Source organism: Myotis daubentonii, chromosome 4 (genome assembly GCF_963259705.1).
Source record: "Myotis daubentonii chromosome 4, mMyoDau2.1, whole genome shotgun sequence".
Lineage (NCBI taxonomy): Eukaryota > Metazoa > Chordata > Mammalia > Chiroptera > Vespertilionidae > Myotis > Myotis daubentonii.
The window spans coordinates 16,683,535-16,708,481 of record NC_081843.1 but is presented as its reverse complement, the minus strand read 5'-3'; the positions used below and the strand labels follow the sequence as shown (position 1 = coordinate 16,708,481).

Sequence of the window (24,947 nt, the reverse complement as noted above, 5' to 3'; positions counted from 1 at the left end):
TTGATGTCACCAAATGTCATCTTAACATTACAAATTGATAGCAGTATCCAAAGTTTGCACTGTCAGCATCATCCTTCACTAAAGGCATAACATGTTGATACCCTTTGACCTAATCTCACTTCTGACAAGTGTAGCTCAAGGAAATAATCCAAGAAATGAAAAGAACATTGGCCAAAGGTATTCCCTGTTTTCTTTATTTTTTTTTAATATTTTATTGATTTTTTACAGAGAGGAAGGGAGAAGGATAGAGAGTTAGAAACACCAATGAGAGAGAAACATTGATCAGCTGCCTCCTGCACACCCCCTACTGGGGATGTGCCCGCAACCAAGGTACATGCCCTTGACCGGAATCGAACCTGGGACCCTTGAGTCTGCAGGCCGATGCTCTATCCACTGAGCTAAACCGGTCAGGGCTGTTTTCTTTTAATGAAAGTAATAAGTAGCATTCTAAATGTGTCAGGGGTCGGTCAAGTAAACAGTGAGGGGCCTATTTTAGGGAATATTAAAATTGATAGTCATGCGGTCTTGTAAGATGGAGGACAAATATGACATTAAAAGGTTTTAAAACTGTCATGATAGCCACTATATAAAAATATAGGTGCCTGTGCTTACAGACTAACAGAAACATGCAGAGAGACTGGCTGCGTTAGTATGATAAAATTGGACAATTTTATTTTCTTTCAGTTTTTAAATGTTTTACTGACATATAATCACATACTATACAGTTTCTCCATTTAAAGTATGTACATAATTCAGTGGTTTTTGTATATTCACAGAATTGTACAACCATCGTAGTCCGTTTTAGAACATTTTCTTTCATCACCCCAAAAGGAAACCCCACACTCGCCATTCTCTCTGCCCATCCACCCTCCCAGCCTCTGGATTTGCCTGTTCTGTATGTTTTATATAAGGAATCATAAAATACACGGTCCCTCTATTAAAAATATTTTTTTTGTTGATTTCTGAGAGGAAGGGAGGAGATAGAAATATCAATGATGAGAGAGAATCATTGATCAGCTGCCTCCTGCATGCCCCCTACTGGGGACCGAACCCACAGCCTGGGCATGTATGTCCCCTGACTGGGAATCGAACTGTGACCTGGTTCATAGGTCGACATTCAACCACACTGGCCAGGCCACTGAGCATGTTTTCAAGGTTCATCCATGTTGTAGTGTGTGTCAATACTTCATTCCATTTTTTTTTTATGGTGTCCTTTGAAGCAGTTTTTAATTTTAATGAAATTTAATTTATCTTTGTTTTTTTGTTGCTTGGATTTAGTCCCTCTGGCCCTGACACTGATTCATTAGGTTTAATATTTAAGCCTCGTGACTCCCGGACCCCTCTCCCCTGGCAGGATTGTTTGGGGCCTCCATCACTATATGGTTCTGAACTGAACCTGGTGGGCTCTAGGAGGCAGCCACATACACGAGGGGAGTTGCCTTCATTGGATCTTTGTTCAGAATCTAAACAGTTGCTCAATGAACCTTGTGAAGGAAATGAGGAAAAGTGTTTCACTTAACTGACACCATCTTCCTTCTCACCCTATTCCACCCAACAAAGAAGGACACAGCTGGCTCTGAGAGCCGATGCTGGGGCGCTGGTCTGGGCCTGGTGGGGAGAGATGCAGGGGACCAGCCATGGCCCCTGGGAGAGAACAGCTGTGAGAAGGGGAAGGGGGATCTGAGGAGTGGGTAGGTCCGAGGGAAGGTGCTGGGCAGCAGGGGGTGGGGGAGACCAGATGAATGAGGGAGGGAGTGTGGCTTCGAGGAGACCAGTTGTCCAGGTCCGGCCCAGCCCTGGTGCTAAGGGAGCTGCTTGTTCTCCCCATGAAACAGCTCCCCACAGTCCTGCGTGTCCCACTGGAAGGAGCCTCACCTGTCTACCAACTCTGAGTACCTAGGATTTGAGGTAAACAGTTTCCCAGATCCCCTCCCACAAGGACACAGTGCCCTGGCACGGAGGTGGGCACAGCACTCCTTGAATGTTAGGGGAGAAGAGGACCAGTGCCCACGCTGCACTGGGAGCCCTTATTAGGTTCCCCATGTGGGCTGGGGGCTCACCTCACCAGCTTCTGTCCTCGCCCAGCTTCCCTCATCCTCGGGCTTTCACACTGGAAGTGCAAGTGACCGCTGAGGTGAGTAGCTTCTTGAAATGTGGAGGATGGAGGCTCTGGGCTGGTCACCCCCGGCAATATGGGGCATCTTCAGGATCTAGGGATCCTGGTGACCACTCTCCTCAAGAAAAGCAGTCCCAGCCCATCAGCCCTGCTCTGCCCAGTGTGGAGATTTATATGGGATTAAAAGGTGGCCAGAGCCCCAAAAGCAGGGGACACCTGCAGTAGGAGCCACAGGAGGCCCCGTGTGCTTGGGCTCAGCAACGAGGGTGTCTCTCTGAGGACCGTCACACACCTTGTGCAGCAGCCCCTTGACACGTCAGTACCTGACTGGCAATAGGGGAGCTGGGTGCATAGTTCACGTCTGGGTTTTCCCTCCAGGTTCAGGAGAAGCCTCGAGGATGTCTAATGACCCGCCCCCTCCTTATCCTGGAGGCCCCACAGCCCCCCTCCTGGAGGAGAAAAGTGGAGCCCTGCCAACCCCAGGTAGGGTTCAGTGTTCTTTCCCTTGCCCATTCCAGCTGCTGAAGTTGTGCTTGGAGCCGCCCCTCCCACTGACAGTGGGGCTGGGCCCTCTGCATTTCTTTTCCCTCCTTCTGTCCAGGCCAAACCTCCCCTGCTGTGATGCAGCCCTCGGCAGGCATGTCACTGCCTCCTGCAGACATTGGCCCCCCACCTTATGAGCCACCAGGTCACCCAGTGTCCCAGCCTGGCTTCATCCCTCCACATGTGAATGCAGATGGAGCCTACATGCCTCCGGGTAAGTTGGGAAGAGATCCCACCGGAGCGCAGGTGTCTGCCCAGCCCAGCAGGCTGGTGTTGTGTGAGGGTGTTTACTGCTGGTTGGAGCAGGGGGACTGATTGTGGGCATGGAGGGTAGAAATGGGAAGGTGTCACAGAGCCAGGCCCTGCTGTGAAGGCACTAGGGACATGCCAGAGGAGCCCGGGGCTGCCAGGAGGGTTGACTCGTGGGAAGGCTCCTCAGGCAGTGGCAGGTGCTATGGACTCATGGGTGCTATAGGGGCCACTCCCTGCCAGACACTTGAGTCCATGGTGGAGGCCTGGTCTCCTGCTCACCCGGCACTCTTCAGAGGGACTATTCAAGCCAGAGAAGGACCCACAGTTCCTGCACAGGTGTCCCCAAGTCAAGTGGACCAGATGGCACTGCAGTGCAAGACCTAACACTGGTGGGGAAGAGAGCCCTGTTTGCATAAGAGGGGCTGAGGAGCAGCGAGGCTTTCCTTCCTGTGGTTGAGGGCATTGAGCACAGTGCCCAATCCCATGTGTCAGAGGCAGGGAGCCAGTGCATTGAGCTGAGACCGAGGGGTAGAGTGGGCCTTATTCTCAGCTGTCTTGTCTGGCTGGGTCAGGTATCTTCTCTGTTTTGGTCCCCATGGGGCAGAGACAAGGAAGGTCTAGAACTGGTCCCTCAACTGCGCCCTGGGTGCTGGGGACTTTGTACTTAACTCTCACGTGAGCACCGTGGGGTGACAAGCCAGTGACTCGTCTGCTCTGTCTTCTGTGCCATTCCAGGTTTCTACCCTCCTCCAGGTCCCCATCCACCCATGGGCTATTACCCGCCAGGGCCCTACCCTCCAGGGCCCTACCCACCAGGGCCCTACCCTGGTCCTGGCGGACACACAGCCACGGTCCTGGTCCCTTCAGGGGCTGCCACTACGGTGACAGTGCTGCAGGGAGAGATCTTTGAGGGTGCACCTGTGCAGACAGTGTGTCCCCACTGCCAGCAGGCCATCACCACCAAGATCTCCTACGAGATTGGCCTGATGAACTTCGTGCTGGGCTTCTTTTGCTGCTTCATGGGGTAGGTGGTATGGGTGCTTGAGGGTGGGGGCTGCACTTGCCCATTACCCAGCTGGAGTATGCCCAGTGCCCTCGGCACATTCTCTTCAGGCCTCCCCTTCTCTGATTCAGGTGTGACCTGGGCTGCTGCTTGATCCCCTGCCTCATCAACGACTTCAAGGATGTGACGCACACGTGCCCTAGTTGCAAAGCCTACATCTACACGTACAAGCGCCTGTGCTAACGGAGCCTGGACTGGACTCCCCGCTGTCAGTCTGGACTCCTGTGCTTTGCTCCCTACACTCAGTGGCTCTGTCCTCACTCCCGCTTGGGGGTGGAAGGTGTTCCACCAGTCCCCTGGAACTCTTGTCTTCTTTGCCTTGCCCTTCCCTGAGCATCTGACCTCCGGCAAAATTGTTGGATTTAAGGCCAAGAGTCAGCAAGTGGCAGGGAGCTGGCACTGAGCATGTATGTTGCTGGTTTGCTTGGTGTTTGATTAGGAAGATACACTGGGAAAGGTCTCTACTGGGGTCTCACTCCTCTGTTCTTATATGAGGTATAAGTTTGGTCCTTATTCTCGTGGAGCCAAAAGCAGCCAGAGCAATGGCTAGTTTTCCAGACCTGGGCCTACAGTGGGGCTGTTCTTGTAGCCACAGTTTCTAATCTGCTGGGCCAAGAGTGGGGACGTGAACCCAAACAGGACGGAGTCCTAGGCCAGGGTTCCTGGGGTGCTAGAGGTGGAATGACTCCCACCAGAACTCTCAGGAACTCAACACCTTGTCCAGGTGCCCAGCAGCCTCATGGAATTAAGAGTCAGCACAACTGCTATTCATGGGATAAGTGATTTGGCCCTGGCTCACCAAGAGACTTGCCTCTGGCCCCTGCCTAGCTCCCCTTCCACATGCCTCTGTGAACATGTCTTTACTGGGGCCAGAAGGAATCCCCAGGAGCCCAGCCCCTCTGTCCAAAACATATCCTTGCTGCGTGTGGGCATGACCTTTGCCTGGAGGCTGATGTATTCCAACTGGGACCAGAGATGGCAGATAGGCCCCTCCCTGCAGGCACACTCAAGGTTTACAGTGCTCTCTGTAGATCCTCTCTCTAATGAACGCTGGGCGCTTCACCCAGGTTGACTCACTATCACTGTGCTTGCTCCAGGCACTATAGCAGGAACAACTGTAGCACTGGATTGGGGACCAGGAAGGAGCAACCACAAGTGGCGGAGTACCCTGGTGGACTAGCCCTACCCTGGGCCTGAGGCCATGCTGTCTGTCTTTTCTGAATGGTTTGTCGGTGAACTTGCACCTGTGGACTGCTGTACCCTGCTGCCACCCCTCTCCTGGTCTCACACTGCCACTGCATGGCCTTCTCTCACTGTGAATTGTGACCAGTCTGTTTGTAGTTTCTCATTAAATTGGTCCGTTCACTCCCCTGACCTGGGCCTCTGCTCTCTTGCCTGGCTTCCTTCTTTTGCAAGGGGAAGAGGGTGGGGCTACAGGTAGTCTTAAGGGCAGGGGGTCGTCTTCAGGGTCTCTCAGTGCTTATGCTATACCGACTGCCAGGGATGACACTAACATTTAAGTACCTAATTAAATTTAAAACAAGCCAGAGTTCGTCTGGAGGAGCCCTGGCATTCCAGCTATGACTGGGCCAGGGCATGTGTTGACTATCTTACTATCTGATACTGGTTTTACCCATCTCCACATCACAGCATCCACCATGGGATCTATAGGCTGGAGCCCTCCAACTGAAGCTCAGGGTCATCCTACTCTGGAAGCAGGTAGCTTTACTCCCTTAAGCAAGACAGAGACACTGGGCTAAGGCTTCGGGGGCGGGGGGGTGGAGAACAGTTTAGGCCCCCAAGTTCTGGGCCAGCTCTGCCCCTACCCTCATCTGAATTGTAGGGGTAGGTAGTCTTGGTCAGTAGTTTTAAAAAAAAGCTTCCCCATCATTTAACCCTTTTGTGAATAAAATGTTCAGATCCTCAATTATATAAAACAATAGATGCCTATTAATAAAAATATTTAAGTTCACATTTCTATTTTAGACAATCAATTATTCAATACAAGTACATGGTTTTTTATGCTTATTTATAAGGTAACTAGCAGTCTTGGAACACAGCAGGAGGAGGATGTCAGAGACCAGCGAGGATGACATCTGTGCCAGGAAGGAGGCAGCTGTCAAGAGTCCACTTTATTGAGTGCTGTAGCATGACACAGGTCAGGAGGAGATAGGCCATGGCTGGACGCACCCCACTTGGGCGTTTCTGCTAGAGACAGATAAGGACTGGCTGCCCAGGCAAGCCTGGCTTCTGTCTGCTCACCACATGCCCAGGTGAGCCCCCCAGTAGAGCAGGAGCATCCGGGGAGTCCCTTCCCTCCCACGGGGCTACAGCACCTCGCCTTGGCCTGGCTGGCTGCTCCGCTCCCAGCAGGGGAAAGATACCCACCTAAATGATGACACAGCAGGAAGAACAAAAGGAGAAAAACCTCAGGGTGAGAGGTGTGGGTGCCCAGAAGCAAAGCTGGTTCCAGAGGCCCAGGCCGGTCACTGAGCTGCACTGGCTGTTCCCAGTGCTACAGCCTGGGCGGCTGCAGGAAGGGTGAGCCTCTACTCAGCTCAGCATCTGTCAGCAGAGGACACTAACAGGCAGAGGCTTTAGTGTCTGGCTTTTATTGGTTGCTTTTCTCAAACCCAGCATTTTTAAAAAGTCACCTGGGGTGGTGGTTTTGTCACAGGTAGAGGTGGGAGCGGGCCAGCAGTCACTCAGGAGGAGGGCGCCAATGTGGTGATGGGTCTTTCACATGTAGTACCAGGCCAAGAGGCCAGCAGCCAGAGCCACACTGGCGGCCAGAATGAACTGGAGGCTGGGCTTGCTCAGCACAGCTATGGCTGTTCCAACGGGACAACTTCTACCCTCCAGGGCACCTGTGTGGCAGCACCAACAGGGACATGGCATCAGTGGGAATGCTGACACACCTGCCCTAGGAGGAGAGCTCGGGATATACAAGACCTACCTTTGTCTTGGTTAGCAGTGTAATAGGGGCATTTACGCACATCTCCTTTCCCATTGTGCACGGGAAGCCCATCTTCCACGATCTCTTTGGCCAGCAAGGAGCCAGCCTGGTCCAGTTCATTGAATACCTGAAGGAGCAGAGGAGCAACACCATCACTGGACTGCTTAACTCTGCTTTCAGAGAAAAACCTCTTTCTTCTGCGCAGAGGGAGCTGGAGCAGGTAAGGTTTGCTCAGGGGTGCAAACCAGCAAAACGGCAGCTGCACGTGGGGACACTGACCTGGCACAAGCTCTGGGAAGTACGGTCGTACCTGTGCTGTCCAGCAGCCTACAGCTGCTGACCATGGTGGATCTTCCCCGGGCACTAACCACACACAGCCCACGACTGAAACTATCCAAGGTACAGACATGAGAGTAAAAAAACACTCTTTGAGCCATGGTACTTCCCCACTTCCAGCTGCTGGGTATTTTTAGCAAGAAGCAATAGGAAAAGGAATATGGAAGAATAAGGCCCTAGCAGGGCTGACCCATCCTGAGCAGACCCTGGAGCCCCCTGATGTCAGGTTAGAGGCTGACAGGCCTGTGGTTAGGCTGATGCTTCACTTCCCTCCAGGGCCACTTGACTGGTGCCTGGATTCTGGGGACAGAATCAGCCTCAGCCCCATCTAAAGGGTACCTGTAAACTGAGTTATGCTCCTTGCTCTCCTTTGTTCTCTCCCTGAACTCACCAAGACTTTTCATAGCAATCCATGCTAAAAAGGAAGAACTCCATTCCTCAAAACCAGAATCCTGTGGTGAGGGAGGGAGACAACTCCATTCTCCCCAAGCTCACATCATGGTGAGGCCTCACCCTTCCCAAAAACAAAACACAGAGGCGGTCTATCAAGTAAAGCAGAGCTATCACTGGACTCATGCCCTCTGTGGCCTATTTGGTCCCTCGAATTTCTCTCGGGTGGGCTGCAGAGCATTTGTCCTAATGCACCAGTGTCTGTTTGGGCAGTTCTGATCAGCTCACACCATCAGAGGCCCCTTTCCACCCGGCCCCAAGCAGTACCTGCATGTTGTACTCAAAGGCCCTGTTGGCCTCCTCCACAATCTTCTCTTTGGTTTTCAGGTTCAGGTCCAGGGCATTCATCCTGGCCCGGTAGAACTGTTTGAACTGTTGTGCGTTGTCCACGTTCTCAAACAGGTAAAATTGGGTCCCCTCCCCTGTGCTGGGGAGTTTCAGAGCCCTCTGGGCCACCTTCTTAAGCACCTGGCCCCCCGAGAGGTCCCCCATGTAGCGGGTATAGGCATGGGCCACCAGCAGCTCCGGCTCATTCTGCCCCACATAGTGGATCCGCTCCACATACTTTTGGGTGGCCTCAGAGCACTGCACCTGCTTCTCCCAGTCCTCACCAAAGAAATACTCCATGTCCTTAATCAGTGCCTCCTTCCGGTGCAGCTCCATGGGGAAGTACAAGGGGGCGAAGGCTGGATGGTGCTGGTTGCGGTCCATTTCTTCCTCGAGGGCTGAGTATGTGAAGTAAAGTGCAGTAGTGGCCAGCTGTTGAGGGTGATGGGGAGAGACCAATGGAAAGGACTGTGGGCCTTGGGTAGCAGCTCCAGAGCCCACCGCCCACCGTGTCTGAGCAGCTGAAGGCAAAGGCTTGAACAGCAACCCCCTTTCCTGTCCCCAAAAGCCCATTTTTATACAGCGAATTATTTCACACACTCAGAAAACTCATGTTTCTATAAGGAATGACATGGTGAATTCTTTGGACATGGATACTTCTGCTTTCTTTACATCACTATGTTATTCCACTTAAGCCATGGAAACTATAGCCTGGCATCAGAAAAGAGGAGAGTGTAACAAAGGCCTTGCTTCTCCCTTGGAGCAACTCCAGGGGGACCTTTCTCATGGGACTGTGGCCCCCTAACCCGAACCCATCCATGACCGAGCCACAAACCTTAAACAGCTCTTTCTTGATGTTGCCTTTCAAGAAGTCCTTGACAAACTGGGTGTTTTCTGCCCGGTCATGTGCTTCTTTGGTCCCTTCCTTCAGGAGCTCAGAGAGGTCAGCCATCCTGTAGAGCAGCGATTTTCAAACTTTTGCATTTCATGGCACACATAAACTAATTACTAAAATTCTGTGGCACAACAAAATATATTTATTGTCAATCTGACCAAAAAAATATGTATAATTATGATTGATTTATAAAAATAATAGTACTTACCTACTCTTTTTGCTCCAAAGTGACTTTAAAAAATCAGGTGCCTATCCTTACTATATAATAAAAGGCTAATATGCAAATCAACCAAACTGCAGAATGACAGGTCGCTATGATGTGCACTGACCACAGGGGGCAGACACTCAACACAGGAGCTGCCCCCTGGTGGTCAGTGCGCTCCCACAGGGGAGTGCCACTCAGCTAGAAGGAGGCTCATGGCTGGGGAGTGCAGCAGCAGTGGCAGGAGTTTCTCCCACCTCCACAGCAGCACTAAGCTGTCAATCGGACATCCCCCAAGGGCTCCCGGACTGCAAGAGGGTGCAGGCCAGGCTGAGGGACACCTGACACCGAGTACAAGAATTTTGTATACCAGGCCTCTAGTACTTGTATATAAGGTTTTCTGATACCAAGAATTAACCAATCCTTAATTTGTAATGTGACCAATAAAATGCAACTCTATATATGACCTATATATTTATGGTTCAAAACAGGCAGTCACTGGATAGCTATTGTGTTGGCTGTTGTCATTTCTTTATTTGACAATCTAAGGGAAAAGAGGTCAGTGCCCCTGACTAACTAGTCAGGTATTGCACATTTTAAAAATTCTTGCAGCACACAAGTTGAAAATCACTGCTAGAGAGAGACCAGGTGCGTGTGTGTGTGTGTGTGTATACATGTACATGTATGTGTGTATGAATTAGCCCTTCTCAGCTCCAGCATGTCGCTTGCTAAGCTGATAGGCAGGGGCTGCACAGATATGTCTGCTACCAAGGACTTGCATAACACGAGGGACGACTGTGGCCTGCCTCTCAGCAGTATCCCAGTCTCTGAACTACCCAAATGAACAATGCTTTGCTTCTGTGGCCACCTAGTACCCAAAGAAACACACCTGTGTTCCCTCTGCTGACTTCTCCAGGGAATAGCCAGCCCTGGGGAATGTCTCCCAGAATACATACAATTGTGAAGGACTGACTGTGGATCTTCTGGACCCACAGCCTCTTCAGGATTACATGTCGCTGAGAATGAGACAAATGCTGGGAAAGTTGGAGCCAAGCAGGACCTGTGTGTGCTGCCTAACAAAATTACAAAGGATGAAATTGTGCCGCTTGATGCCAGTTCCAGACAAAGCAGAGAATGCATGACCCTAAAGATGGTGGCACTGGTAGGGGCTTGTGTGTACACACAATCTGTCTACTAGAGTGAGAAAAACTTGGCCTCTCATGGCCCAGCCTCTGCTGGCTTCTTTAGCAGAGTAGCAAGTATCACTCACATTCTGACAGTAATTTAATATTAGCAATTATTTCAAGTTATAAAACCAACTTTGTGTCCTGGCCAGTGTGCTCAGTGGTTAGAGTGTCAGCCTGCGCACTGAAGGATCTCAGGTTCGATTCCTGGTCAAGACACACAAGACCTGGTCAAGACCATGTACTTGGGTTGCAGGTTTGATCCCCAGCCCCAGTCAGGGTGCAGGTGGGGGGGCAACCAATCGATGTGTGTCTCTCTCACATTGATGTTTCTCTCTCCCTTCCCACCCTCTTTCTTCCACTCTCTCTAAAACTCAATGGAAAAAATATCCGCTGGTGAGGATTAACCAAAGAGAGAGAGAGAGAGAGAACTTTGCCAATGATGAGAGGATAATAATGGAGAACAGGCCCCAGTAACTTGAGGCTTAGAGGAACTGGTCCTACCCTGTAAGAAAAACCCCTGGAGTTGGAGTTGTTCCCACATTCTAAGAGTCTGTGGAAGATACTGGAAAAGATGCCAGTTTTGCCTCTAATTACTCTTTCTCTCCCCAGACGACAAAATGCTTAGGGTTTTAGAAGAAAAAGGACCAGGATCACCATCAAATTCTGTTACTCAGCACCCTTAGCAGTGCCTGTCCGGTCTCCTCTGGGACACACAGGGAGAGTGCTGAGCAGCCCAGGGTGCTGTCTGCTGTCTCGGCCAGGCACTTTGAGAGCCACAGCAGCAGGGCTCCTGACTGTACCTGGTGCCTGCAGCACAGGCAGCCACGTGTGCTAGGCATGCAGGCCCTGGCTCCGCTGGTGGCCCATCCTCACCTGCTGGGGGTTTCCCTTTTCGGGGCGGACCTCTGTTTCTCTGACTCTTCTACCCCCTCGGAGGTCTCCAGTTCCATTAACATTGTTGCGAGTATGGTTCTTGCTGCCCTTACTCCTTGGGCCCTGTGGAGATACAAGAAACAGGTGATGTGGAGCCCACATCAGTCATTTCCCCAAATAACCTGCTAGCTCTGCTCTCCTCAGAGCCACCTCACCAAGGAGTCACCCACACTTCTCAGGGGTGTTTTCCTTCTAATAAAGCTCTGCCATCACTGGGACTATATGTGAATATGGACAGAATTTTATTATGGACGGTGGATTAGGTAATCTATATATCAACACTAATAAAAGAGAAAAATGGTAATTGGCGTACGAGCTACCCTTTTCATTGGCTAATCAGGGCTATATGCAAATTAACTGCCAACTAAGATTGGCAGTTAACTGCCAACAAGATGGAGGTTAATTTGCATATGTAGGCACAATGCAGGGAGGCGAAAGGGAAAGCAGGAAGAAGCCCCCTGCCACTGACAGTGATCGGAAACCCACGGGGGAGCTAAGAGCTGGGGGGCAGGGCAAAGGCGGCCCTGGGGCCGCCTTTGCCCTGCCCCCCAGCCATGATTGGAGAATCAGGCGCCTTTGCCGCCCTGGCCAGTGATAGCAGGAAGTAGGGGTGGAGCCAGCGATGGGAGCTGGGCACGGTCGAAGCTGGCAGTCCCGGGAGCTAGGGGTCCCTTGCCTGGGCCTAAAGCAAAGCCCACGATCATGGGGCCGCTGCAGCTGCAGGTCCCCGCTGCCCGGGCCGGACGCCTAGGCCAGAGGCGTCAGGCCTGGGCAAGGGGCCGATCCTGCGATTGGAGGGTGATGGGGGTCAACGCCTGAGGGCTCCCAGTATGTGAGAGGGGGCAGGCTGGGCTGAGGGACACTCCCCCCTCCACACACACACACCCAGTGCACGAATTTCGTGCACCGAGCCCCTACTATGTATGTATGTATGTATGTATGTGTGTGTGTGTGTATATATATATATATATATATATATATATATAAAAATAGAGAAATATGCTAATTAACTGGGACACCATAACGGGTTGATTGGATAGGAGGTTGCGCGCGCAGCGTTGGGGCGGAGTGGCAGGGGCCTCCGTGTGCCTGCGCTGGGGCCTGATCAGCAGCAGCTGCAGCTGCTTCAAGGGCCGGAGAGGGAGGCAGGGCCAGACCGGAGGGTGGGTGGCACTGCGCGATTTTTGCACGCTGGGCTCCTAGTAGCACTATATTGGTGTTGAACTTGCTTTTTTTATTTTGTACTGTGATTATGTAAGAGAATGTCCTTGTTTTAGGAAGTACATACTGAGGTATTCAAAAGTAAAGAAACAGGCCATCTGCCACTTACTGTCCAATGGTTCAGAAAATGTGTGTGTGTGTGTGTGTGTACACATATACATACAGGAGAGAGGGAGGGAGGGAGACATGCAGTGAAGCAAGGCAAAATGCTTATGGTGACTGGTTAAAAGGTACACAAGAATTCTTTGTACTGTTCTTACAACTTTACTGTATGTTTAAAATTGTATCAAAATTAAAAGTTACCTAAAACATAAAATACATAATCATAGATAAAGCTTAAAGGAAAAAAAAGTGAACAGTTCTGATTTGGCAGCAAGCACATTTGTAGCCAGGCCGTCCTACCTGTTAAAGGCGTGGTGGCCTCATGCAGAGGGCAGTGGAGCAGGGCACTCAACTGTTAAGCCAGGCAGTTTGGAGCAGCTTCACTTTAAAGGAGAGAAGCTCAAAAGGTACCCAACAACCTACATCAGCCATACTGAGTCACCAAGCAAGCTGACTGTCCCCAGTCTACTCCAAACTCTGCTGGGCTAAAGGAAATAACGAGTTGGCTAGTCAGTATCTGCTGCCAGGAGTGGGCCTCCGTCAGCCAGGGAAACACCGCCCTACACCACACACGCTCATCCTCCCCCCGGAGGCCTCCGCTCTTCCAGTGCAAAGGGGCAGCCCCCTCTGGGGACTTGCCAGATGAACAGCAGCAAAGATGCACAGAGCTACCAACACTGGGGCCAAATCAAGCCAAGGAAAGAACAGACCTTCATTTTTCTATTTACTGAGCATTTTCTATCTACTCTACCCAGAAACGGGTGTCAAGGGGGGACGGGGAGGGAAGAAGAGTATGAAATGGTCCTTTTCAAAGGTTATAAAGAAGAAAATAGCCCTGGCTGGTGTTTCTCGGTGGTTGTAACGTTGGCCCACACATGGAAGGGTCTCAGTTTTCCATTCCCGGTCAAGGGCATATACCTGAGTTGCATGTTCAATCCCCAGCCCTGGCTGGGTGTGTGCGGGAGGCAGTCGATCGGCGTGTCTCTCACATTAATGTTTCTCTCTTTCTCTCTAGCCTTCCCTCCTCCTCCCCTCAACCCCCCTTCACTCTAAGAATGGAGAAAATATCCTCAGGTGAGGATTAACAACAAAAATAAATAAGAAAATAAAAACTAATGTCTGTCTTATCCCACAGAGATAACCATTGTTAGTACACATCCTTTCTGAGTTTTCTCTAGGCATGTAGTTACATCTGTTACCTTTTGGGATGTTACAGTGGTTTACTCAGCATGATCTTTCTGAACCTTCCCTTTCCTTTAGGTTTAGCAATGGGATTAATGACAGGAATTAAATAGGATTGTTTGTACTTATATTTTGATTGTGGCTTACTGATGTTCTCCAAGAATGCTTAGAAAATAAATATCAAAAAGTGAAATAAGCCCTAGTCGATTTGGTTCAGGGGATAGAGCATCAGCCTGTCGACTGAAGGGTCCTGGGTTCGATTCCGGCAAGGGCACGTACCCTAGTTGCAGGCTCCTCCCTGTCCCCAGCCCTGGTCAAGGCATGTGCAGGAGGCAACCAATTGATGTGTTTCTCTCACATCGATGCTCTCTATCTCTCCCTTTTTCTTCCACTTTCTCTTAAAAAAAAAAAAAAATCAATGGAAAAATATCCTCGGGTGAGAATTAAAAAAAAAAAAGTAAAGTAAGCAGACAAAAAATATGCATGGTACCACTTATATGGGGAATCTTTAAAAAAAGAGGAGGGCTGAAGTCACAGAAAGAAACAGACAGTAGACCAGTGTTGTCAGGGGCTCGGGTGGGGCAATAGGTTAGTAAAAGAGTACAAATTTTCAGTTATAAGATACATAAGGTCTTATGTTAAATCAGAAGCTTCCTAAGGGCCCAATCATCAAGACTCCCTCAGACTATTTCTCAGAGTCCAATACCATGTTCTAAACCACTTAGAACCCAGCATCCCGGGGAGTCACCAACCTGAATTATAATTGGTGCAGTTGCACAAAAGTAATGCTTACTGAGAAAGCTTGCTAAATAAAAGGAGGCGGTGTGTGAATAAGAAAATATTAATTAAATTCTAAAACACCAAGTAAAATAACAAAAATGTTAATTGGGTACTATGTCTCTAAATTAGCTGGTATGAAAGCTGGTTTTACCTTTCTTCAGATCTGACTCCCTTCTTTCTCCCTCTCCTTCCCAACTCCCCTCCTGTGGTATGGATTTTCTAATGACTTATTTATATTTCTCAAGCCTCTGAGCTGGCCCAGGCCCTTCTCACACCTCAGGGCCCAGCTGGGCTAGCTATTGCATTTACCTATCTATGCTGTGTTTTCTTTGTTGCTCCTGGAAGGCTGAGGATCTCCCCTACAGTCCCTGCCCTAAGATGCTTTCCACAATCAGAGCTGCACATTGGTTCCCCAGTACCTCTGAATGCTCCATACAGGTCCAGTTCCACATCCACTAACCCTGACCCAGCAGGCTGCTCCTCACCACGCCTGTGAGGGCAAGCAATCCATCAGACTCTGGCTCCTTTCCTTAGCCAGAAAGGAGGTCAGTGAGGCCTCTGGTTCCTTCTATCTGAAGGCCAGCCTCTGATAACTAATACAGCTTCCTTCCCACAGCCATGGGTTGTGTGGTTGTGGCTGTGTGTGTGTTTATTCTCTCCACTCTTCAGGCAGAACAAATAACCTCTTAATTGTATACATCTTTGTCTATGATCTCACCCTACCCACTTATATTGTGATACTCAGGAGGGTAGCAGTTCAAAAATGATATATTACCTCCTACAGAAACCATGTGTCATATGTGACCCATAAATATTTTTGGTGGTAAAACACAGAATACAAGAATCCCAGACTGTCCGGCCCAGTGGTTGAGCGTCGACTTATGAACCAGGAGGTCACAGTTCAATTCCCAGTCAGGACACATGCCCAGGTTGCAAGCTCGAACCCCAAAGTAGGGTGTGCAGAAAGCAGCTGATCAATGATTCTCATCATTGATGTTTTGATCTCTCCCTCTCCCTTCTTCTCTGAAATCAATAAAAATATTTTTTTAAAAGAATCCCAGACTCTCCCTGTTACTTCTCTCATTAGATAGCCTAAAGGCTTTTCACTTTTAAGTGAGAATACCTGTTTCTATTTAACAATACCATAACCAAGCTAAGTCAATGCTTAATGGTGCCACATACTCTCAGCAGATATAAACAAATAGGTGTTTGCCTATCACTAAAGTTCTGTTCTGAGTATCTATCTACATAGAAAGAGTAAATTCTAACATCGTACTTATACCCCTATATACGATCTGGGGAACAAAAAAATGCTGGGGCTGCTGTGGAAGGAACAGAAGTGAACAAGCCAGGGAAAGAAAGCTGCATTTCTTCAGAGCTTCCAAACCTCTCCAGCTCTCTCAATTTTTCACCTGTAAAATAGAATGAATACCTACCCATCGTTCAAATACTGAGAGGATCACATAAGACAATAACTGTGAAAACACTTTATAACAAATATTAACTTATTCAAAAGTTACAAAAAGAATTGAGAATGAACTACAGCTGTTGACCAGCTGGTCTACCTACCCTAAGAGAGACACCTGGTGAGTTTTTCAGACCTTGCTAGGATATCAGGAAACTCAACAGGAGGAAAAAGCCCTGTTCCTGGTGCAGTGTGGAGATGAACTTGTTCTCCTTAGCACTGTTTAAAATCCAGCACTTTTAACGTATACCCCACACCATCAGACAGTTTTGCATCCGTCCTGCAAACGGATGTGCTGAGGAGGTACAACCTGTTTTCTGAGTTAGGTAAATAAGCAGACAAACCTCAGGGAGGCTGGAATGTGGGGTAGGAGAGGACGTGTCAGTTTACTAGGGCCACTCCTGGGTTTCAGCTCACTGTTGATTATTGCTATAGACCCAGCTCACCTGCGGGAATGGAAGGGCAACTGGGTCCTGCACAAAGGGAATGGTTTAGAGCTAAAAAGATTTTGTTTGAGATTTGGAATCCTAATGCTTAGTAACTCCATGACTGTAGGTAAGTCATAACCTCTGAAAGTATTTGTTTCCTCATCCATAAAACAGGATAACAAAACTTTCTTTGCTTCACATTCTCATGTGTGCTGTGAAGACTAAATGAGCTAGCCTGTGTAGCTGTTTCATGAAATGTAATGCTGCTTCAATTACTGATAATCTCTTATTGAGACAGTTGTTGGTTGGGTGATTATGAAACACTGAGGAAGAATGTGAAATCCAGTGACTCCACAGATAATTCTGAAGTCACACCTGAGTACTTCTGACTCAGCCCTCATCCTCTGGTAGCATCAGGACATGGGAATAGCTGTTCATTCCAAGGTGAGACATGTGACCACTGCAGCTAGAAAATCCACACTGCAGATGCTGCTCCATACTGGCTGAGCTGGATGTTGGGAGCAGTGGATAGTGTGAATCAACTCTAACCCAACAAGGCACTTGATAAGAGAGGCCTTGCAAAACTCTAAGGAAACCCACAGCATCTAGGTCAACAGCTTCTGACTTTATAGAATAAACTAGAGGCCCAATGCACGAAATTCATGCAAGAGTAGGCCTTCCTTCCCCCAGCTGCCAGCACCGGCTTCCCTCCAGCACCCGGGACCCGGGCTTCCCTTGCAGAGGGAGGCCCCACCTACCCGCCACAGCCCGGTGGTCAGTGGCCTGGACCTCCCTCTGCAGGGCGATCATGGGGCAATGGCCGGGCCACCAACCAATCGCATCACACGCGCCCTGGCTGGCCTGGCGCCAGTGGGTGTCATAGCATGGTCGTGGATGGTCATCCGGATGGTCGTTCGCTGTTTGGCCGTTCAGTCGATTTGCATATTACGCTTTTATTATATAGAATGGCCCGAGGTCTCTAAACTCTGGTGCTGCCACTCCTCAGGAAATCTTCTACACAAGCTTCAGCCCTTTCATTTTAATCACTGGGTGAATGCAATCCCACAGTTCACTGAACTGATGACTGTTAACTTCTTGATAAAGAGCAAGTTCTGACAAGGAGTCCTGGAAATGTGGGGACTTTGGGGACAGAGCTCTTACATCAGATTTACTAAACATACATTTGCACATCTGGGCAACAAGTGACCAGAAAGCAAAACAACTGCTAACTAGTCTAAAGGCACTGGCCTCTTAGTAACCTCAAAAACTGACATTGCTCAGCAAGTCCAAGACCTCTTTGGCAGGCTTTTCTTATGGGGAGGCAGTGTGCTTATCTCTAGCATGCTCAAATATAACTGAGCATTCAAAGCAGATACCAGGACAGAACCTGAAACATGGAAGAGCTCAGAGAAGGGGCCAGAATTTTACTGTTGTTGGTGCGAAGGATGAGTCCTGGTAAAGAGCACTTCCTGCTAAAAATGAAATAAATGCAAGACTCTGCCTGGTCCCTGAGGGCTGAGAAGATCAAGACGCTTTAGTCCCATGAGAAGTATCTGGGGTGTGGGGGCTGAAGCCTTGCCTGAATTCTGAAATGGTCAGGCTAGGATTTATAACAAAGCCTAGGCATCACACATGCCACAAGGCTGGCTATAACAGGAAATGCAGATGAGACTATGGGTCGCCCTGAGGTACCAACTTTGGAACAATCTAAAAGCATGTGTCCTGTGAACTAAGTATGAGTCAGTTAAATTTCCTTTCACTCAGGTGCAACAATTGTCATCTGTGGTTTCAGCTTCTTTCACAAAAGATGAGTACAAACAGCATTTGGGGGTGGAGGGAGAGAGTAGGTGTTTAAGATGCTTCTGCTAAATTTCCATTTTGGAAAACCTAGAAGTGCTATCAGCTCCGGGGTGCTTTCCTCTTTACAAACACAAACAGGCTTAATGGAACCTTAGCAGAGAGGCAAAAGGCCCTCAAGTTCACCCACGAAAGGGTGATGCAGAGAAAGAGAACCAGACTAAAGTCTAACAGACTGGGGCACACCAGGCTATCACTTTTGATCAGGGATCCATTGATTATGAAGAAACTAACATCAAGAGAATTAAGTAATATGGCCAAGGTCATTCAGAGAGTTAACAGTCAAGTTGGGACCAAACCTTTTTCCTTCTGAATGCAACATGATGCCCCCCGTGTCCACAGCTAACATGCATGAGGGATGAATATGATGTCACCAGACTACTAGCAACAGAGAAAGCCAGGCTATATACACTACACTGCATTTACACATGCAGTGGACAGATTTTCTAAACCACTGAGTGTCATTTGCTTTTTTAGTATGAGAAGTGAGCTCAATTCTATTTCTGAGAAGTAAATGCTTAGCCTCCTATTTGAAAATTCAAAAGCTGCTGCTGCTTGTGCCTACAGCACTCACCTTAGCTCACTCAGATTACACGACAACCAGAGAAGATTATTTCCTGAGGAGCCGTGCTTTGGTGGATTAGCAGGGCTGGAGATGGTTGGTTGCAAAGGGGAGAAAAAGGGGATGGTACCCACCACCACTCAGTGGCTGAATGGAAGCAACCAGACCTGCTATACCTTGGTGGACAATGAAGCCAGAAGCTTGGAGGCATCCGAGGGGAGGTCACAATTGGGTCTGCACATCTCTATAGCACCCATTGCCATAGTAACTACAGAGAAACAGAAGATCTAGTTTCAAGAATCTGAAAGCATGTCCTCCATATGTTGAGTGTTTAAAATCTCTTCAGGCCTGGCCAATGTGGCTCAGTGGTTGAGCATCAACCTATGAACCAGGAGGTCATGGTTCAATTCCGGGTCAGGACACATGCACAGGTTGCGGGTTCAATACCCAGTGTGGGCTGTGCAGGATGCAACCGATTAATGATTCTCTCTCATCATTTATGTTTCTCTCTCTCTCCCCCTCTCCCTTCCTTTATAAAATAAATAAAAAATATATTTCAAAAAATAAAAATCCTATATAATAAAAGACTAATATGCAAATCGACCAAATGGTGGAACAGCCAGTTGCTATGATGCGCACTGACCACCAGGGGGAAGACGCTCAATGCAGAAGCTGCCCCCTGGTGGTCAGTGCACTCCCACAGGAGGAGCGCTGCTCAGCCAGAAACAGGGTTCACGGCTGGCAAGCACAGCAGCGGTGGTGGGAACCTCTCGGGGGTCCCAGACTGCGGGAGGGCACAGGCCAGGCTGAGGGACCACCCCTCCCCACCCCCACCCCCCAGTTCACAAATGTCATGCACCGAGCCCCTAGTACACAATAAAATCTCTTCAGTGTTATATTTTCTGGGGGTGTTTTTTTAATACATTTTTAAAATCCTCACCTGAGGATATGTGTATTTTTAATTGATTTTACAGACAATTAGGAAGGGAGGGAGGGGGAGAGAGGGGAGGGGGGAGGGGGAGAGGGGGGAGGGGGAAAAGGGAGGAGGGGGAGAGGGGGAGAGGAGGAGAGGGAGAGTAGTTACGTACTCTCTATTGAAATAGTTCAACAAAGGACATGAGTCTAGTACTCTTCTCATCCCTTCATCAGATAGAGAGACAAGGTGAGATTTGTTTGGGCACTATGATTCACACACACCTTTATCAAATATCCTTTACAGAGATTTTGGAGAAGACTGAATTTCCACCAGAAAACAGAAAAAGGTGGGGTAAGTTAGGGCAACTGTCCACAGGTAACAAAAAGAGTCACAGTACCTTCCTGGGAGCAGGACTGATTTGTTTTGTATTTGAGTTGCTAGAAGGCAAAACCTTTATTATTATTATTATTTTTGGAGAGAGCAAAAGGAAAGGAGGGAGGGGAGAGAGAGAGAGAGAGAGAGAGAGAGAGAGAGAGAGAGAGAAACAGAAACATTGATGTAAGAGAGACACATTAATTGGTTGCTTCCCACACGAGTGCCAAACAGGGTTGGGGATCAAACCTGCAACCCAGGTACGTACCCTTGATGGAAACTGAACCCTCAACCCTTCAGTCTGCAGGCCAATGCTTACCTTTTAGTTGTTACTAGCAATTGAGGTTCCTAAGGCTTAAGATTTCTCATTTAGATGTTTTTAGTAATAGAAAGTATAAGGTATGAAAATACATTTTTTGGAAGAAATTAAAAGAACGAGGTTTATCTATATATATAAAAGGCTAATACACTAAGTGTCCCCTCAGAAGTTCGACCAGGAGACCAGCAGTTCAATTGCTCACTATGATGTGTGCTTACCACCAGGGGGCGGTGCAAGACGAAGGAAGGCCCCGACATGCAGCTGGCAGCCAGGGAAAGAAGGCCCTGGCCAGAAGCCAGAAGGCCCAATCAGCCCTGATCACCAGCCAGGCCTAGGGACCCTACCCGTGCACGAATTTTGTGCCCCGGGCCTCTAGTCCTAAAATAAGGTTGGTTATTTCTGAGTGAGTTAAGAAGAGACAAACAAAGAGGGACTAAGAAAGTCATAGGTCTATAAAGAAAGATCTTGAGAAAAAAGAGAACCAAGATGGCAGCATAGGTTAACGCCGGAGTTTGCTGCTTTGAACAACTACTTCAAAAGTGAAACTAAAAGACGGAACGGACATCACACCCAGAACCACAGGAACGCTGGCTGAGTGGAAGTCCTACAACTAGGAGGAAAGAGAAACGCACACGGACACTCAGAGGAGGCGCAGTGCTGAAGTCAAATTCTGAGGTGCGGAGTGCGCGGAGCGGGCTGGCGGCGGAGGGCGCGGTTGTTGTTTTCAATCGGGAGGGAGTCGCAGACTCTGAGCGCCAGATCCGGGCGAGTCTTTAGGGACCCAGACTCAAACAGGAGAAGCGGGACTGTCTGGCTTCGGTCAGAACGAGTGCAGCTTTCTCTCCCAGCTTTGCAGTGGGTGCTGGGACTCAGAGGGGCAGAGCCCCTGGGGACAGGACTGAGAGCCGCCATAACTGCTCTCTCCGGCCCACCCTGTTGATCCTGTGCGACCCGCCCCGCCCAAGCCCTGCACAGAGGCATTTGCCGGATAGCCTCAGGCAAAGGCTAGATTAGCACCTCCCTAGAGGAAAGAAGTTCTCTCACTGCTGACACAGCTGATTCTCATAGCCACTTGGCCTGGAGGTCAAACCCTCCCTGGAATTAGCTACAACAATCAAGATTTAACTATAAGACTGAGAACAGCCAAAGCCGGTTTGGCTCGGTGGATAGAGCGTCGGGCTGCGGACTGGAGGGTCCCAGGTTCGATTCCGGTCAAGGGCATGTGCCTGGGTTGCGGGCACATCCCCAGTGGGAGATGTGCTGGAGGCAGCTGATCGATGTTTCTCTCTCATCGATGTTTCTGGCTCTCTATCTCTCTCCCTTCCTCTCTGTGGAAAATCAATAAAATATATTTAAAAAAAAAAAAGACTGCGAACAAAGACCACTAGGGGGTGCACCAAGGAAGCATAACAAAATGCGGAGACAAAGAAACAGGACAAAATTGTCAAAGGAAGATATAGAGTTCAGAACCACACTTTTAAGGTCTCTCAAGAACTGTTTAGAAGCTGCCGATAAACTTAATGAGATCTACACGAAAACTAATAAGACCCTCGATTTTATATTGGGGAACCAACTAGAAATTAAGCATACACGGACTGAAATAACGAATATTATACAGACGCCCAACAGCAGACCAGAGGAGCGCAAGCATCAAGTCAATGATTTGAAATGCGAGGAAGCAAAAAACATCCAACCGGAAAAGCAAAATGAAAAAAGAATCCAAAAATGCGAGGATAGTGTAAGGAGCCTCTGGGACAGCTTCAAGCGTACCAACATCAGAATTATAGGGGTGCCAGAAGATGAGAGAGACCAAGATATTGAAAACCTATTTGAAGAAATAATGACAGAAAACTTCCCCCACCTGATGAAAGAAATGGACTTACAGGTCCAAGAAGCACGGAGAACCCCAAACAAAAGGAATCCAAAGAGGACCACACCAAGACACATCATAATTAAAATGCCAAGAGCAAAAGATAAAGAGAGAATCTTAAAAACAGCAAGAGAAAGAAACTCAGTTACCTACAAGGGAATACCCATACGACTGTCAGCTGATTTCTCAACAGAAACTTTGCAGGCCAGAAGGGAGTGGCAAGAAATATTCAAAGTGATGAATACCAAGAACCTACAACCAAGATTACTTTATCCAGCAAAGCTATCATTCAGAATTGAAGGTCAGATAAAGAGCTTCACAGATAAGGAAAAGCTAAAGGAGTTCATCACCACCAAACCAGGATTATATGAAATGCTGAAAGGTATCCTTTAAGAAGAGGAAGAGGAAGAAAAAGGTAAAGATACAAATTATGAACAACAAATATGCATCTATCAACAAGTGAATCTAAGAATCAAGTGAATAAATAATCTGATGAACAGAATGAACTGTTGATTATAATATAATCAGGGACATAGAAAGGGAATGGACTGACTATTCTTGGGGGGGAAAGGGGTGTGGGAGATGTGGGAAGAGACTGGACAAAAATCGTGCACCTATGGATGAGGACAGTGGGTGGGGAGTGAGGGCGGAGGGTGGGGCGGGAACTAGGAGGAGGGGAGTTATGGGGGGAAAAAAAAAGAGGAACAAATGTAATAATCTGAACAATAAAGATTTAGAGAAAAAAAAAAAGAAAGATCTTGAGTTTTTCTATATGGTTAAGCTGAATTAATATTGAAAATTAATTAAATAAATGAATTTAAATATCACAACCTAATGCAGAGTAAGAGTTTAGTTTTTTTTCATTCTGTTAAAAAGAAAAAAAAATTGTTTTTATATATCTGTTCTACTCCAGGTAAGATTTTAATTACACAAGGGCCCTGGCCAAATAGCTCAGTTGGTTAGAGCACCGTCCCCATATGCCAAGGTTACAGGTTCAATCTCCAGTCAGGGCACATACAAGAAGCAACCAATGAATGCATAAATAAGTGGAACAACAAATTAATGTTTCTCTCTCCCTCCCTCCCTCCCTCTCTCTCTCTAAAATCAATAAAAGAACATTTTTTAAAGATATTATAGCCAAGCCAGTGTGGCTCAGTGGTTGAGCATCGACCTATGAACCAGGAGGTCACAGTTCGATTTCTGATCAGGACACACACCGGAGTTGCAGGCTCAATTCCCAGTAGGAAGCATGCAGGATGCAGCCAATCAATGATTCTCTCTTATCATTGATGTTTCTATCCATCTCTCCTTCTCCTCTCCTCTCTGAAATCTATAAAAACATTTAAAAAAAAAACAAGACATATTTTTTTTTAAAAAAAGGAACCAATGAATGCATAAATAATTGGAATAACAGAATCTATGTTTCTCGCCCAGTCTGTATGGCTCAGTGATTAGAGTGTCGGCCCACAGACCACAGGACTGTGGGTTCGATTCCCGATCAAGGGCATATACCTCAGTTGTAGGTTCCTCGGCCCAGGTAGGGGCGCATGCAGGAGGCAATCAATGCATCTCTCTCATGTCAATGCTTCTTTCTCCCCCTCCTGCCTCCCTCCCGTGTCTCTCTCCCGCCCCTGCCCTTCCACTCTCTGTAAAAAAAAAAAATGGAAAAAATATCCTCAGGTAATGATTAAAAAAATAATAAAATAAAATAAGAACAAATTTTTTTTAAATGTTGCTCTCAAAAACAAAATCAATAAAAAATTAAAAATTGAGGGACACACTTAAAACAACTGAACCTGAGTATCAGAATGTGGCACTCACTAGTGGATGAAGTTCACTCTGTTTTTGCAAAAATGACCCCTCATTGTGGACTTTTGCTATCCTCATGTCCCTGTAACATGGCAACAATCTACTCCTGACTCAGAGAAATTCATATGAAAGAACAATGGCTGGAAATTAAATGAATAGTCGGGGCAATGGGAAACTCAAGAGGGCCATTCGGTTCTCCCAGCTCCTTGGCGTTTTTCAGGTAGACTCGTCGTCTACCATAGTACACTTTAGCTGGACTTCATTCAGTTGCCGCTCAGTGTGCATTACCAGTATGTTCTTGTTGTGTCTATGTTTTTCTGGATGAGCTGAAGCTTTCATTTGCAACAAGGATGATGCCCTCACAACGACAAAGAAATTGTTAGAAAATGTATTTCCCACTTGGGATACGTCTACCAAAATCTGTAGTGATTGGAGCACCCAGGTCACTGAGCAAATCATATGAAACTTAATGGGCAGTCTAGCGAACTTCTTGGAATTATGACTGACCCTATCACCCTCAGTTATCAGGCCAGATGGAGAGAACTATTAGAAAAACTGGATTCAAGCAAAATTAAGTTGAATTACACAGGACTGAATAAACTGATAAGAAGGGTTACAATTTTATGATTATTTTACTTGAAATATTGATTTTTTAAAATCTTTTTCAGATATATGTAATTTTCCTTATTTACACCTCTGTAAGCAGTATTGAGGTGTTTATTTTTTCTCTAATTGATCCCACTAGACTTTGGAAACTCTTAATGAGTATTATTTTCATGGCAATATGTTTACATAAATTCAAGA

General features: G+C 47.8%; 2 protein-coding genes across 10 annotated transcripts in view; one reads left to right on the top strand and one right to left on the bottom strand.

Moving 5' to 3' along the window:
• The window catches only part of CDIP1 (cell death inducing p53 target 1), a 32,475-nt gene extending 26,094 nt beyond the window's left edge, over positions 1-6,381 (top strand). For 5 of the 8 annotated variants that reach the window (XM_059692984.1, XM_059692986.1, XM_059692991.1 and 2 more), the window contains exons 2-6: positions 1,836-1,908; positions 2,495-2,599; positions 2,718-2,873; positions 3,647-3,935; positions 4,046-6,381. In XM_059692984.1, coding sequence (XP_059548967.1) covers positions 2,515-2,599; positions 2,718-2,873; positions 3,647-3,935; positions 4,046-4,157 — 642 coding nt within the window. In that variant the 5' untranslated portion in view covers positions 1,836-1,908; positions 2,495-2,514 and the 3' untranslated portion in view covers positions 4,158-6,381. Of the gene's footprint in view, positions 1-470; positions 2,600-2,717; positions 2,874-3,646; positions 3,936-4,045 lie in introns of those variants that run through there. The other 3 variants (XM_059692985.1, XM_059692987.1, XM_059692992.1) reach the window with 3 other exon arrangements.
• Positions 5,902-24,947, bottom strand: part of HMOX2 (heme oxygenase 2) — a 29,649-nt gene continuing 10,603 nt past the window's right edge. Inside the window, exons 1-6 of one of the 2 annotated variants that reach the window (XR_009452536.1) lie at positions 11,201-11,323; positions 8,879-8,996; positions 7,984-8,475; positions 6,931-7,057; positions 6,629-6,841; positions 5,902-6,362 (exon numbers count right to left, since the gene is read on the bottom strand). Coding sequence is in view for 1 of the 2 variants with exons in the window: in XM_059692981.1 (XP_059548964.1) it covers positions 6,714-6,841; positions 6,931-7,057; positions 7,984-8,475; positions 8,879-8,996; positions 11,201-11,283 (948 nt within the window). In the remaining variant the exon portion in view is untranslated. Of the gene's footprint in view, positions 6,363-6,570; positions 6,842-6,930; positions 7,058-7,983; positions 8,476-8,878; positions 8,997-11,200; positions 11,324-24,947 lie in introns of those variants that run through there. The other variant, XM_059692981.1, reaches the window with a different exon arrangement.